At 38.5% G+C, this 16,953-nt stretch overlaps 1 protein-coding gene across 1 annotated transcript in view; it reads left to right on the forward strand.

Moving 5' to 3' along the window:
- The window catches only part of nsmfa (NMDA receptor synaptonuclear signaling and neuronal migration factor a), a 41,099-nt gene extending 26,601 nt beyond the window's left edge, over positions 1-14,498 (forward strand). The window contains exons 7-15 of the mRNA XM_062434798.1: positions 2,221-2,310; positions 6,208-6,341; positions 6,765-6,848; positions 6,940-6,973; positions 7,895-7,965; positions 8,191-8,270; positions 8,946-9,048; positions 13,337-13,412; positions 14,401-14,498. Of these exons, the coding sequence (XP_062290782.1) occupies positions 2,221-2,310; positions 6,208-6,341; positions 6,765-6,848; positions 6,940-6,973; positions 7,895-7,965; positions 8,191-8,270; positions 8,946-9,048; positions 13,337-13,412; positions 14,401-14,498 (770 nt within the window). The remainder of the gene's footprint in view (positions 1-2,220; positions 2,311-6,207; positions 6,342-6,764; positions 6,849-6,939; positions 6,974-7,894; positions 7,966-8,190; positions 8,271-8,945; positions 9,049-13,336; positions 13,413-14,400) is intronic.
- The last annotated feature ends 2,455 nt before the right edge of the window (positions 14,499-16,953 follow it).

Raw genomic sequence — 16,953 nt, forward strand, 5'->3', positions numbered from 1 at the left:
TTTATTGACAGTAGAGAGACAGGAAATCATGGGAGAGAGGGGGGTGTGACATGCAGCACGGGTTCCCCCGGCCGGGACTCGAACCAGGGTCTGCTGTGTATGTGGCATGTGCTCTTAACCACTTGACCGACTGCGTGCCATGACCTGGAAAATGTAACGGAGACAAAATGGTGAAGGACAAAGAATAGTTAAATGGATAAACATGGCTAGTTGTTCTATTATGCAATGAGTAAGAGGTTGGGTTATATTTGTATTTGTGTCCAGTACAGACACAGCACCAAGGTGACAAGTCAAAAGTGTTAAAACAATGTACCAATGATTTTATTGCAAATAAAACATTTAGTAGTTTTTCCATGTTTACACACCAAAGACTTACTAGTAACACAAAAATTGGCAATTCGATTGCAAATTTACTTGACCTTTTGTGGTGAAAATGGTGGAATTTATTAAGTTTTTGTTGAAGCCATTACTTTCTGGAGCAGTACTATGAAGTCAGAATGGAAAGTGTAAAAAAGGTTTATGATTAGTAAATGTTTACATTATTCTGAATTTTTCATTTAAGAAAACAAAGTTCAGAATATCAAAATGATCAAAAGATGCTGATTTTGATTTAACCAGACAAGTCTGAACTCAATAAAATACAAATGTGTCATCTATCATTACAGACATCAATTGTCCAAATGATGTAACATTTACAGACATTTACTAAAACCCAAATTCTTGTTTATACTGACCATTGACTGTATGTAAAAATACATCTCTACTTCCTGTTACTATGCAAAAGTGAAGTCAAAATATCTAGTTTGAGGGAGCTGCCATCTTGCTTGTGTGACGTCATTTGGAGCCACAGTATGGTTGGGCAGGGGGATGACAGGCCAGGGGACACGACCCTCAGTCACCCCAATCCCTAATAGAGGTTTGAGAGCGGCTGTCACAGATGACAATCTTGAAGTCACACCCCCTTTTTATATCGTCAAATAACTAATTTAAAAAAAAAACTTAGCAGAAAAATGAGCACTTACATCATAGAACACACAGTGTGATAAGAGGAACTTAAAATGACAGAAAAAAAGATTTGCTTTGTACTTTGATTTTTTAGTTTGGCTCATGTGTCATCCGCTAACCTAAAGGGGGCGGGACTTATGACATATACTTCCGCCAGCCACCAGGGGGCGATCGAGATGTTTTGCTTCACTTCTGGGGAGGTGTCATGACTTCCATATTAACACACAGTCAATGCTGCTGACAGTAATGTCAAAGTTGTTCCTCACCTCAGACTCTCCTTGCTGCGAGGAGGAACTTGTTCTCTTGCAGATCAAACATAGCTTTGGGCAAACTGATTTTCTCCTTATCGCCACAGAACATGGTGAAATGGCTGCAGTGTTTCATGCGTTGGGTTACGTCAAATAAAATAAATGGTGTATAAAGTGAAGCTGCCCTAATCAAGCCTGGGGGAATAACGAGAAACCATCAATCAGGTTCTGAAGGTTTTTTTTAGCCAGGTTTATGCATTTGTGTTGTTGAGATCACTTTAAGCATTATCTTTTATTTCTAGAAAACAACCTTGTAATGCCAGTATCATAAAATAATTTCCTTGTGATCATCAACGAAAGATTAACTTTATGAATGCTTTAGATATTAATGAAATGAAATGTTGCCTGAAAAGAACAAGCTGATATCGGCAGCATCATGAATATTAAAAGCATTAGCGAGGACCCACCAGCCTAGAAACTACAGAGGCCAAAAAATATGAGGCCTTGAGGGACATTGTTGATTAACTGTGTCAAACACTTTCAAGTAGTCTAAAAATATTCTTGAGAACAGTGATTACTGTTCAAGCAGAACTGATTTTATCAGGAAGTTGTAGCTCAGCTCTGTCTGTGAAACAAGAACTGTCTTTTTAGATCCAAGCGGATGATCATACAGAAAGGAATTTGAGCAGCAGGATGCTTTATATTGTTGTTGTACTGAATGTTAGCATCTTTGGTGTGTGTGTACAAACTGTGTGAATGTGTATTTGTACATGCAAACATTGGCGTGTGTGTTTGTGCAGAGGAGGGATAGCATTGTATGTACACTATATCTGTGCACTTGTAGCTGCATCCACCTTTGCACTTGTGTGTGTGTGTAGAGGAAAACAGCGGTGTACGGTCTTGTTAGTATGTGTGTATGTGCCGCGGTGTGTGTGTGTGTGTGACTATCTCTCCCCGCCTGCACTAGCATTCGCTGAACGTAGATCGAAGAGTTTCAGCCGTTCCTGGAGTGACCCCACCCCTGTCAAGCCTGACTCTCCTCATGAACCCAGAGGCAGTGAGTGGACACACACTCACACACACACACACACACACACACACACACACACACACACACACACACACACACACACACACACACACACACACACACACACACACACACACACACACACACACACACACACACACACACACACACACACACACACACACACACACACACACACACAGTGTACAGACATAAATGGTGCACAAACTCTGAAGTAAGCAAACCACATTTACTAATTTTGCTACTCAAACATGGACATGCATTTTGTCCATATTTTTGCAGCTAAATTTGCATCAAAGTTGAGAGGAAACAAAACAAATTAGCACTGAAATCAAGAACAGATTCATGAGCATAGAGCAAACTCAGACAGTATGCAAGGACAATCTTGTGAAATATTTAAGCCTGCAAGTTTTATTTTAAATGACAGCAAGCAGTGAGGTTTTCTGCTTGGTAAGTTTTGTCCTTTTGTATACCAGCATGCAAACTTAGTAAAACTTGACCTGAATCTGTTAGATGTATATCCTAATATACTCTTACTACATGTTGAACTAATTCTCACTGTGGTTTCCTTTATCTGCAAACAGAACTGTAAATGAAATATAATCCTAGCAGCCAGATATGTCCTTTTGAAAATGCTGATCACAAATTGTTGAAGTGCCCTCTCATGTTTTCAAGTACTTATCATCTGACAAAAACAGCTGCAGAGAAAATTGTGAGCGTACATTTTGAACAATGCACAAGCGTGTGATCATAAATTAGGGACCCTGTCCCTTTGTGTCATCATGTCTTGACTTGCAGATTGATGACAGCTCGAGTTTTGCTTTGTGCTCGCTCTCTATTTTTGTCATGAATTAATTTCCATACACAGGTGGCTCAGGCGGAGTCGAAAGTCTCTTAGTAACATATTCTGCTAATTAACACTTTGATATATGAGCATGAGCTGACTTGCAGTACAGCTGCAATGAAGTCAAATCATCTGCAGCCTTAATTAAGGTCCATCATTAAAAAAACAAAACATATTTAATAAAAACATGTAAAGTAAATGAATCAAAAGTTTGGACACGCCTTCCCATTATTTTGAATAAGGAAGTGTGTCCAAACTACTGTATTTAAAAAACATGTTTAATATGTCAAAGGAATAGACTCAAAAATCACATAAAAAAGCACAGAAAGCATTAACTGAGAACAGAGAAGTGACAAACATACTAACTAAACAGAATAAGGGTGATCAATACTATCAAGTTACTGCAAAGGTCTAATGTAAGTACAAATGTGAGGTAGTTGTACCTAACTTCTATTTTCACTTCCATTATAAAATATTTATCTGATGGTTGTAGTTACCAATTCAGATGTTAAATTCAAATCACATAAATTAATCACGCTCCTTCTGCCATCTGTTCTGTCCTTATTTCTTCCTTTTCACTTTTGTTAATTTCCTTTCTCCGCTGATCTAAAGTCATGAAAATCCCAAAAGTGTTTCCACCCAACAGCAAAATTAAACTTTTGATTTGCATGTCTGCATACATTTTCCTGCTATACTTATTAACTTTAATAATAGTAATAATGCATTTTATTCATAGAGCACTTTAAAAGTATTCAAATAACCTTTATATGTGTTAAAAAGTTTAACTATCTAACCAACTACTTTATTATTTTCCTATTGTGATATTGACAATTTAACTATTATAATAAGTATTTTAAGACTTCTTGCAATATTGACACAGGGAAGACAACCTAATATGTCCTACCTTTTTATCAGTGCTTGAAATGGTGATTTTCTTACTTGAAAGTTAGACACTTAGACCATTGTGTCTGCAACCTGTAACAACAGACCAAATAGGACTCTGAATATGACAACATACAACAAATCCGGTGGATCTTTCTGTTGCATAATGGTGACATTTAATCATCATGCTTTCCCAGCACAGTTCCTGGTTTTCACAGATCAAAGACAGAGAACTAAACTTGCAGGACCCTTGCACATAAAACACACCATCACACTTACAAACTGACTGTCTCTGCTGTTGACTCTGACCCTGTCCATCTGTCTCCCTCTGACCGTGGGTCTTTCTTCAACTTTGTGATGGTCTCTCTCTCTCTGTGAGTATGTCTTCCAAAATGGAGTGTGCGTCTCAGTCCGAGTATGTCCGCTGGTAAAGAGGTTTATTCGACAATGTGTGTCTTCAGTGTTTCTAAGAGGCTTTGAATGGATGAGTCAACACAGACTGGTTGCATGTGCTGATGTTGATGTCTGAAGTTGGAGTATCTGTGGTTTTATGTTTTTTCTCCACCTCCATCTTCAATGTTTCTGTGTTTCAGAGTGTGATGAAAGATAAATGAACTGTTGACGACAGTCTAATGGTGTGGTTGATGCCACGTAGTCCCTCTTTCATGAGGGAAAGGTATTGTTCTCTGGAGGAGCAACTTTAATTGTCAATTTTGCTTGTCATTTTCTCTTTTCTCTCCTTTTCAACTGCAGTTTCCCCCAGACACCTACAGTGGTGTTATTGATACCAACATAGATATTTGAGAGTTCTTTTTTTATTTTTTAAATCAGCTTATGTTTTTTTTTGACATTTAATCAGAAACATTTTTAATAATAATCCCTTACATTTTAAAACATCTATTTTATAATCGTTAATTAAACTTGTCACTGCTTTCAAGTGGGCAAATTATAGCAACAAAGTTTCTAAATGATCTCAAAGATATTTTGGCATTTGTCTACGACAGAATGGCTTCATAGTAAGCTCATCATTTAAGAAGACTGGACTGGACTATAAGCCTCTTAATTTTGAGTTATCATCAGGAAATCACAGGTGCTACTAATAACATTAACAATGGCTCTGTTCTATTTAAGTGTCCCAGTCACACCTGTGCTTTTCCTATTGTAGCATGCTAAAAGATCTATTGTACAATAAGATTAAGGCAAACACATATAAAGTAATAATGCTGGAACCATCCTGCTATCCTTTGGCTAACATTGTAATTAAACTATTGAGAAACAGCATTTAAGATTATTAACCGTCAAATCAGGAATAACAATACCAGCAATTATAACAATTTACTGATGTGTTTCACAGCAGATATTTTGATGTCTCAAAGCAGGAAACACATTAATGATGGATCCAGTCCATTTAAGTGTCCCAGTAGGCATGAAGTTTATGATATTAACTCTGCCATGTTAAGTCAAAACCTCTGGTGTGAATAAGCTTTATTCTCTTCTTATGTTTTATAGCACCTCTTAGAATAATTGTTGCTTCTATAGAACAAATGAGTTTGATACCACATTAATAAATCCTCCTCCAGGTGTGAAATAATTAAACAGCTGTGCATTGCCACTGATAGGGAGCCACAGGCGCATTCAATTACTGGAAAAATAACTTTATCAAGGCTGTGGTAAATGGTTCACATGAGTGGACTTGAATGAAGATAGCCAGAGTGTTAGCTAACATTAATTATGATACATGTTTTTTGAGTAATGTTGCAACTTAAAAACAGATACTATTTAGTGTTTATAACATGCTCATGGATAAATGTAGTGTGTTAAATATATGATTCCTGCTTAGAATAGCCACCCTCTGATCCCAGTTAAGTTTTCATAGCTCTTCTTGTTAGCTGATGCCTGAAATCCTGCTGCCACACTCACTATCAATCACTATTTTTCTGCGTCTGCCAGCTGTCTCTTCTTCTCCCTGTTCCATCTGTCATTTTCTTATGTCACCACAATTATTAACATTTTTCCCCTCCTCCGCACTTTTTTTCTACTTCCTGGTCACACCCTTTCTCCACCCCCAGCTTTTTCTCTCTCTAAGTCACCTTTCTTGCCACCTACCCCTTACGCCTCTGTAAACACCCTATTAGTTGGAGTCAGTTTTCTCAGCAGTATATTATACTTTCTTCTAGGTGGAGACCTGCAGACCTCCTGTGGTAATCTTGATGAGGGCGGCCTCGATGACACTAGACTGGACTGGGAGGAGGAGAGAGAGATGGAGAGGCTGGCCTGTGAGGGAGACGACTTTGTACCTCCCAAAATCATGGTAAGAGATGACCATTATAATGATCTGCAGATTATTTAATCAAATCCCAACGTCTGTATTTTGATTATTGGGCCACCGGATGAGGAGCCAAGACTCAGCAGGGACCTTGAAATACAAAATCAATCAATACTAAATTCATTATTAAAGTATTCAAAATCAACTTTAGTCAGTCATCATCTTATTTTCTAAAATCTAAAACAGCACCACCTTGGATTAAACTGCACAGGTGCTGCTTGATGTGATAATACATCCTTGCTGGTGTATTGTCCTGCTAATGTTTTGTTTTTCTGATGGTCTCAGTATGTGTTCACAATCTTCTCTTTTCTATGAAACACTACGATTCCCTCCATTTTCTAATTCCCCCCTCCCTCGACCTTTCCCCACATCCTACTAAATCAATCTTTCCTCTCCCTCTGGTCTCAGCTGATCTCCTCTAAGGTCCCCAAGGCAGAGTACGTTCCCACCATACTCCGCAGGGACGACCCCTCCATCATCCCTATACTCTATGTGAGTCTATCACACTGAGACACAGACATTATGAGCTGTAACATTTCACTGTATTAAATGATGTTTTAATGTGGATGTCTTCTGTACTCAGGACCATGAACATGCAACTTTTGATGATATTTTGGGTAAGTATAGCACTAGTCCTGTGTATTTTTCTACAGTATTTGTTAGTTTTTACCTTTGTTACATCTTATTCTTACTCAATAAGTCATTATTATACAAAAGAATGAATCAATTACACTAGAAAATTATCAATGGAAGATAAATAAAATATGAAAAATTAAAATTGCAACAACTGAAAATGTTGTTGTTCAATGTATGTTCAGCTCATAAAGAAGGCATTAGTAAAATAAGTAACAAGTAAAAAGAAACATAATCACTATTAAAATAAAGCCATAGATTTGAAAGTATACCTTACATGCTGTCTATAAGAGAGATTTAAAATATGATATCAAGAGAAAATGACTCACCTTTAATCTGGAGTGTGCAATAGTTTACCTGAAGATTGGAGTTGGAACTCTGACTCATACTGTGGGACTTAATTGATCAGAAAAATAGCTAGTAGCTAAACCTTGTCTGCAGTCCAATCTCCCAAAAAAGTAGATCTGGCTAATCCAAAATGAATTCAATATTTAAAAAATAAAATAAATCCTGTTGCTCATACTAGAAGCACTTAATAAATGGTCCCAAGAGTTTCCCAGTTAATGAACTCTGCATGGCACAATGCTCACGCAGAGTTATTGGAAGAACGTCAATGAATAATTTACACTAAAAGATTTCAGGTTTCCATCTTACTGTCCGTTTTGCCATGACATTTCATGCTGCCTCAAATTCAGACTGGTGAATTTAATTTAAAACATAATCTTCTATTAGCGTCTCTGCTGTCTATTATTACCCCTGTAGTTCAACTCACCCTCCAGAGATGCTCCTTTGTGCTCACATTTCTCCCTCTCTCAATCCATTTTATACTTTTCATATTCCTTTCCCTTTTTTCCTCTTTTGATCCCCATTATTCACATCAAACTCACCCTTCTTCTATCTCACAGAGGAAATAGACAAGAAGCTCACAGCTTACAGGAGAGGGTGCAAGTTCTGGAGGATGCTCATCTTTTGTCAGGTGAGGAACTAGGAGACAAAGATATGAACTAATACTGTATTCCTTGTAGGTTTTCCTTGTTAACCCTCCTACCCCTCTGAACTACTGTAACAGTGTTTCGTACAAAGACTGGTACTGCATGAACGCATCTAGGATAAAGCGTGAAAATGGGAGGAAGCATTACATGAATCTACATTTGGTTTGTGTGTGTGTGTGTGTGTGCGTGCGTGTGTGTGTGTGTCATAGGGAGGTCCAGGTCATCTGTACCTACTGAAGAACAAAGTGGCGACCTTTGCTAAGGTGGAAAAGGAGGAGGACATGAGCCAGTGAGTTACTGCTACACTACTGGGACAATCTCTGTTTAATTCCATACAGTTTTGGACTGTTAAATATCATAACAACTTTACATGTACTTGTACATGAACTTCACAATATTAGCAAGTGATGATGCTTTTCAAAAACATGCAAAATGTGACGGAGAACAAGCAGAAACAATTTCATTTGCTAACCTAGCTAACCCTCGTGTTTTTTAAGTGAAACAAAACTAATCATGAAGATACTTTAGCTGCACTGAACCTTTTATTAAAAAAATAATCAGAATAAGGGATGAAATGAATAAAAATCCCCCAATAAACTGGATGAATGCCAAATAAATCTCATTTCATTTGAAAATTGTGCTTTACACCTTGAATTACATGTTGAAAGGATCACACACCATGAAACTAATTTGTCATGTAGATGCTCTTTAATCTATTCTTAACATATGTGTACTCTTTCTGTGAATGCTCTCCCACTGGGACTTCGTCATTTATGAGCGATAATACTTTTCTGAGTGATTCATCTCTCTCACTTATTCATCTTTGAATAGGTGATGTTTACTTTTTTCAAGGCTCACCTTATGTTCCATGATTCTAATACTAGTATAAAAGTTATATATACATATATTACATATTGAAGGAGGAAAGCTGGTTCATGTAACTGCTGCCTTTGTGTTTGTTTAGGTTCTGGAGGAGGCTCAGCCGCTTCATGAGTAAAGTCAACCCAGAACCCAACCTCATCCACATAATGGGATGTTACGTCCTGGGCAACCCCAATGGAGAGAAGGTACTGTAGACTGTACAGACACTAATGCACACAGAGACACACTTAAACAGAAAACCTTGCAAGTCAAAAATCATTTTCAGTAACAACTAACAAAGAAAGCCATCTGGACACTGCAATCACTTCTATTATCACAGGGAATGAAAGAGGGTAAACTAATCAGCTATAAATAAGACAAGGCAAACCTTCTCTAATCGCTCTTGACCAGAAAGTAAATAAAAGAATGCAAACGCCATTACTTTGAGCTATATTATTAAAGTATGATATGTGTGACACGATTGTGGTGGTGCTATCAACGGCTGAAATTCAACATTGAACCATAAATCAATTCCTACATCAAAAGGCACCCACAGCGGGTCGACTGTACACCACGCTGCAGAGATATAATTCCACCATAATTTATAACAAGGTCACTGCTGAATTACATGTTTAAATCCTACGATTTATGTGCCACACAAACTGAGTAAATTAGGACACCCAAGGTTTATAGAGTTTTGGTTCACCGTCTCTTATCATTACAGTCAGCGCTTCCTGGTGCTTACTTGTGCCCAATTTTGTTCCTGCCTCTCCTGGTGCCAATTTCCCTGTTTGCTGTCCTCTGCTTTCATATTCATTCTCACTGTGTTTCCATCTCCGTTGGTCTGATAATCACCATATCAGCATCTTAGCTGTCTGCCCCCCCACCCTCTCTCTGTCTCCAACTGTGAGACCATATCATCTCATACTGAGTAATGTTACTTGATAAAGGAGGAAAAAAATATGCTCCACCTTTTTCTACCTAAAACAACACACACACACAAACATACAATTAAAAAAACAAAACAAACAAGCACACAGACATATTGACGCATGCACACACATGCAGATGCACACACACATGCAGATGCGCACACACACACACACACACACAACGTGTTTTTCTGACCTAACTGTTTGTTCCAGTCATTTCTGCCAAAATGCTCTGTTACATAAAGTGGATCTCCCCCGGGTTGATGGACAGTATTCAGAACAGACTGCACATCACTGATATCTCCACACCTACAGACACACATAGACTTGTTTCAACAGAGCCTGAAACCAAAATGAAAAATCAGTGTTTCTTTTTTCAAAGTCGGCAACTATTTTGAGAACTGATTTAAGTAATCTTTCAAGCATAAACATTTCCTGGTTCAAGGCTGTAAAGTAAAATGTTAGAATTTGTTGCTCTTCTTTGTCTAACTAAACTTTAAACTTAACATTTGGGTGGTTTTGGACTGTTGGTTGGACAAAATAAGACATTTGAGGATGCAAATTTAACTCCAGGATGTTGTGATGTGATTTTTTTTATGCCATTTTCTGAATTGATTTATTAATTAATTGTGAAAATAATCATCAGATTAATCACTAATAAAATAATCCTTAGTTGCAGACTAGGGGATGTGGAAGTTTTTCCAGCTGTTACCTTAGTGATTTTCATCTTAACTACTATAAAATATAAAACATCCTCCATCCAGAAACACACATCATCACCAATCCCACCCCGCTTCTCATTTTAAATGCAGTCAGTTTAAATCCTTGTTCAATCCATTGTACACAGGCAGCATAAAACAAACGCTGGTAAACACAAAAGTAACAAAGAGGACTTAAATTCACATCAGCCAGGAAGTGATTTTAAATATCACAGCACTTGCAGAGCCAAAGCTTCTCGACAGATGCAGATTTGAGAGTGAGACACCAACAGTCTCTTCAGCCACATACTCTGATACTCACACCCTGATGGCTGTTCATATACAGTGCACATATTTGTGCATCTGTGCCTCTGGGAACTTAAACTCTGATATAAAAAGTGATTGGGTTGTATATTTAAGCTTATAAATATTGACATGAGCATGCAGCCATGGCAGAGTGGGTTGAATTCAACCGAGAGGTAAATTAAACCACCCCCTCTCTGTTTGAAAAGTAAAAACAAAATGGTTAATTCATTACTGATAAAATCACTCAGCAAGTGTTACGTAAAAAAAACAAAAAACAAAAACTAAAAAACAGCTGTTCCCCTATTTTATCAAAAGGGATGTGGCTCCATAAGCACAATAAAAGATGATTTTGCTGTCATTTCTCATTCTAGTATTTTCTCTGATGGGTTTTTTATTGAAATGCATCTACCATGCTGTTATCACATTGAAGAACTGAGAATCTTTTGCTTTTTTTGTGAATGTGATGGAAAATACAGGTGGCAATACTTCACAAATTGCAGGGGGGGAATTATGCTGCTCTGTTATTTCTAGAAAGAAACACAGCTGCCCTTTGAAATATTGTCTGGGCTGCCTGTCATTAACTAAGCGAGCAGCACTGAAGAAATATAATAGCTGTTGTTTGGAAACACAGTTTGGAGGATGAAGGAATGAAAAGGGCTGGAGGATGGAGAACAGCAGGTGAGCAGGCCAGAGAGGCGGTGTGAAATCTAGAAAATCTTCATGCACGTTTTGGTTTTCTGTCAGCACAAAATCTGCACCAATCTTGGCAACCGCAGCCGCTGAGTGCTTGTTCGAAAGCCACCCAGGACAGAGAGGAAACTACCCAACATGCAGCACATTACTGGAGATTTGTTATTTGCCTGCAGCTCATTCTGCACTACAGACAAGCCACACAGTCTGTCTCCCCCCAGCCAGTCCCTCTTCAAAATCTGGCATTCAGCCATCTTCTTTTTTCTTTTTTTCTCAGAGGATTGCAAACACACCTCCATTTTAACATAACGTGAAAAACAAAAGGCATCTTGGTCTTGATCTCTGACAGAGGGGTTTTTGAGATCCTTCATGACTACAGTCAGGCAAGACATCAGGGAACTTTCCTTTTTTTGTGCACTACTGCAGTGTCATTAGTAAGGCAAGAAAAGTACAGTTATGTCTGACCAACCTTCCAAAATACAAAAATATTCCACAATATGATGAGGAAAACCAACAAATTCTCACATTTGAAAGCTGTAACTTGATAATGTTTGACATTTCTCATTTCAAAAGTTCAGTGTAGCACTACAAATTTTTATAGCCTGATTTTGGCTCTTAATGTCTTGTGCTATTAGAAAAAACATTTGCAGGGCTAATCATACAAGCTAGCATCTCCAATCCCTCTAACCTTCTTTCTTTTCATTTACCCACCAGAGGACTTACTGTAAACCTTTGACAAGCTCTGTTGTTTCATGAAAAGATAGACAAGTCATATGAAGAGAAGGACAAAACACAGAACACATGTGCAACTAGTACGCCTCGTTTACTCTCCTCTTTGTTATCTGCTCAAGAAGAATGTGCTCACGTCTCTGTGGCAGTAATGAGCTGGATTCATAGCCGTCATTGTTTCCAGTGTTCACTTGTCACTTGACCAGTAGATCAGAGTTTTAAATGGTAAATAGACTGCCTTTCTATAGCGCCAAAGTGCTTTACACTACATGCCAGCATTCACCTACTGCTGATCTTCCTATTGGTGTACAACCCGCTCTAGCTCTGAGACAGCTGTCCACTTGTATATTTTCACTGGCCCAGCAGTCAGTAATAGAAAATAACTCTTTTCACGTAGGTTTGGTGATTTATTCATTTTCCTTTAGGTATGAATACGTAATATGATATGGATATGCAAAATATAATATGTACATATTGGATAAATAAATGACTGGTATATATTTTGTGTAAAGCCAGAGAGTCTGGAGTATAAAGGGACCTTGATAATAAACTCATGAGAAAAGAACTGAGACAATGCTAAGACATCTGCAGAAATGAACTCGTTAAGATGGAACAGTGCAAGAAAGATGATATATAATGTTGTTTGTTTGTGTTCACTCCAAACTCCTTCTGTCTGCTTCCATGAGCGGCCTGTCCACTACAGCCATGGGGTTGAACTGTAATGTGCTTTAGAACTTAACAGCAGTGGAACAATAAGAAGATAATGTTTTATTTCTCTCATTCAGTGATTTGTCCTCAAATCCATTGCTCCTTTTCCTCGCTAGACCACCGCAGCTCTCTCTCTTTTTCTCTATTCTTTTTTAAAATAAGTCAGGAAGCTGACAGCAAAGCCTAACTTTACTTTTAACTTTTTCAAATGAAGAGAAATTTCTTCCCTACGTCCTATACTGTAGACCCATGATTGGCAGTCACTGGCCTGTCAATGTTTTACTGGCCCTGGGCCATCAGGCCATCGGTTTTGTCGAACCCTATTTGTGAGTTTGTGTGTGTTGTGTCTGAAGATGCAGGCTCCCCTGCTGTGAGCATATCCAAGTGCAGTAGGATTAATTGGTGTTTGCTTTCTTATCTCAACCCAACAGCTGTTTCAGAAACTGAAGAATCTGATGAGGCCTTATTCTGTTGAGTTTGAGTCACCATTGGAGCTGTCTGCACAGGGTGGGTATGAACAAACAAACTCAAACACACAGGGACACACACACACACACACACATCAGGACGCAGACATCCAGCATGTCTGAAATGACGCACACAAACCCATATGTCCAGCATTAATATCTGAGGAGGAATTCACTCGAGCAGCTGTTCCCTTATTTAAAAATCGAATTTATTTCAACAGTCTGTTACCTCCTGTTTCTTTCTCACCTCAAATATCTTCATTCCTCCTCTGTAAACTCTCCCACTCTCTATCCTCTGCATTAGGGTGATGTGTTGATAATGTTGTTTGTTTTAGTGTGAATTAGTTTTTAATGCAAATGATCCAAGTCATTTAGACTTCAGACTGCACCACACAGGAGAAAGTAGCCTTGAGACCCACTCCTCTGTGACACTACACACAGTCCTCTCTATTCAACTCAAAAAGCTACTGTTGTTCCAGCAACAACTGAAAACTCTTGTCTGCTACACCCAGATACACAATTCCACTTCTCTGGCTTCTTATATTCATTAAAAGTCTTCCCACAGACAAACACGCTCTCCGCACTGACAACTAATACTACACCTTGCTACCTATTTTTTCAAAAGTACCTCAGCACACCTTATGATTTATAATTAGACATTCACAGAAAAACTACAAATACATCAATTGGAATGGTGGGCATGTGTGTTAAAAACTGTGTAAACCAAACTCATAGTTAAAGCGATGTGTTGAACAAATCCTCAAATCAAATCACACCAAACTCTTGTCCCTTATATATCTAACAACCCTATCAACAGATTCTGTCAGTTCGCTAATTGATTAATCAACATCATCGCAGCCATACAATGCCAATGTTTTTCAAATAGTTGCTTTATACTATATCTGAGCATGGAAAGTACAGTGTGCTTACTATCCAGAAAACCCCCCAAAAAACATGATAATAGAAAATAATCTATACTTGAACTGGATTCGTAATTCAAACTTTTTCTATCTCATTTTCCAATCAAGGCAAAGAGATGATTGAGATGTACTTCGACTTCCGCCTCTACCGGCTTTGGAAGACACGCCAGCACTCGAAACTCTTGGACTATGAGGATTTTTTGTGACAAAGAAACCCAGATAATAATCATCAATGCGGCAGAGCCCTCCAGTGCCACGAGGAACCTGTTATAACTGACCCAATGACAAGACATTGCTCAACTGTAGTGCTAGACCCGTCTGCTCAATATAAAACAGTCATACCTGCTTTCATCCCGGAGAGGACTGGGACAGGAGGAAAAGGGATGATGGCAGGACAAGGAGGCTGAAGATCAACCATTACTATGCTGTGCCTCTACTCTTCCCCGCTCCCAGAGTAAGGGTCAAATACTAATTAAAAAGGGCAGAAAAAATTCAAATAAAACAGGAAAATGAGGAAAAAGCAGAGGCAGCTGGACTACGTCATTGTCGCCGACTCGCTCTGCCTCTTGAGTCGGAAAGCAAAAAGAGAAAATTTAAATGTGTAAAAAACAAAACACAATTTTAGTTACGTGTCTGTTATGAGGACTTTTTTTTGAGGCCGAAGTGCTTCAGAAAAAAAACAAAAAAGACTGAAAGTCATTCTGGCATAATGTGGCTCTTTGTTTTGAGCGGACTTCTCAGATAATCTCAGACCCCGGAGACATACATATACATAAATAATCCATGTGTCGATGTGTGTATATATATATATATCACATAAATATCTAGCATAGCTTTAGTCATGCAAATAATACTCTATATGAGAATAATGATGCATCATTTATTTTTGATGTGCATTTTTGTGCAGTTTCATATGGACATATTTGGAATAACTCAGGTTTTAGCCATGAAGTAATTAATCTGTTCGTCTATTCTATCAAAATATTGTAATCTTCATCACCATCATCGCTTGGAATGAATGTATTATCTCTTAAGGAAATGTATCTTTGAGGAATTCAGCTTCATGTTTTGGTTAAAAAAAGAAAAAGAAAAGAAAAAGAGAAGTACAATGTGCTCATATATGTATGTGTGTGTGTGTGTGTGTGTGTGTGTGTATGTGCGAGTGCAGCTGCTTCCATGCAAAAAAGAAAACATGCAGATGTGTGTATTTTCTTTCTGCTCCTCTGTTAAAGCAAAAATAATTGTTTATGACTTTCATATCTACCATTTCTCACTCTCTGTCACATATCTCCCGTTCACAAAGACAGCCTAGTATAATTCATGATGTCTACAGGGATGTAACAGCCATCCAAGTGCTCCTACCCCAGTAGTGTAAGAGTTGCCCTATTGATCCATCCTGCTCTCTCACAGAAGGTCCAGGCTACTTAGCCGGCCCCTGTCAACAGCTATCTGCCAAACACTCTTGGCTTCTCTTAATGGCAGCCAAACGAGCTTCCGCCACCTTTCACTTCACTGGGCTGTGATCCAGTATGAGGATCGGAGCTCTCTGAATTAAAAAGATCCGCCAGGAGTTTAAGCTGTTAACAGCCATCTGCTGCCCCTGCCAGGTGTCAGCTAGTTGAAAGGCCACAAATATGCGCCAAGTGTACGTCTGCGTCTGAGACAGTCGCACCAACCGAGTGACCTGGGCTGTTTCAAACATCCTAAGGTTGGTCAAATGTGGAGAGCAAAAGCTGAAGCTACTGCTGGACAGAAAATAAAAATAATGCACAACTGCACAGTGCACACACAAAACAGAAGGGCTGGGACCAGAGGAAATTTTAAAAAGGGGAGGTGTCCTTCATGTTTCCAGGTCCATAGTTATATTTTGGAACTGTACTGGAACTGATTTCTATGACATACAGTTAAAAATACTCCAAATTCATCTTATAATGGCCCTCAGTTCAGCCTCTGTCTAGAACAGGCTGTATTAGCTATTGTCTCTTTAAGCCCCACACTCCAATGAACCTACGCTTTTCTGGTTGGCCAGCTCCTGGAAGCTGCCCCTCAGCCAGCTCTGGAGGCTACTTTAACAAACTATAGCAGGACTTCACTTATTTTTCTTGTTAGTTACACACAATGTCAACTTCTCAAATACACTCATACATGTTCAAGCACAAATCTGATTCAAAATATTTGAGTGGATAGCGCAAACAACCCATGGAACAACCTTAGCAATAAACACTATAGAAAAGACAGACATTTGTGGGCAGGCATGAATAATGTGATGTCAGTTTGATGGGGAAGTATGTTTTGAAACTTTGGCCATGTTTAACATAGACATCATAACAGTATATAAATGACAGAAAATCACAAAAACCATGATATATCCCCTTTAAGAAATCAGTAAATAAAGGGGCATTTTTACAAATGAAGGTCACTTCATCCGTGATGTTTGACCTGATGATGTCATCAGGGTTATCTCAGCTTCAGCTTCAGACTGCAAATTCCTAACAGAAAAGCTGCTTTACAAAGATGTGGGTGCTTACCAGGTGGATAATGTATAATGAAAGACGATATCCAGTTGTATTACGGGAAGTGAAGGAAACAGGATTTTCACAGATCGACTCATGCGAGGCACAAAGTCAGGATATCTTGGCTTCTGCTGTTATGACTTTGACT

Source organism: Scomber scombrus, chromosome 15, assembly GCF_963691925.1.
Source record: "Scomber scombrus chromosome 15, fScoSco1.1, whole genome shotgun sequence".
NCBI lineage: Eukaryota > Metazoa > Chordata > Actinopteri > Scombriformes > Scombridae > Scomber > Scomber scombrus.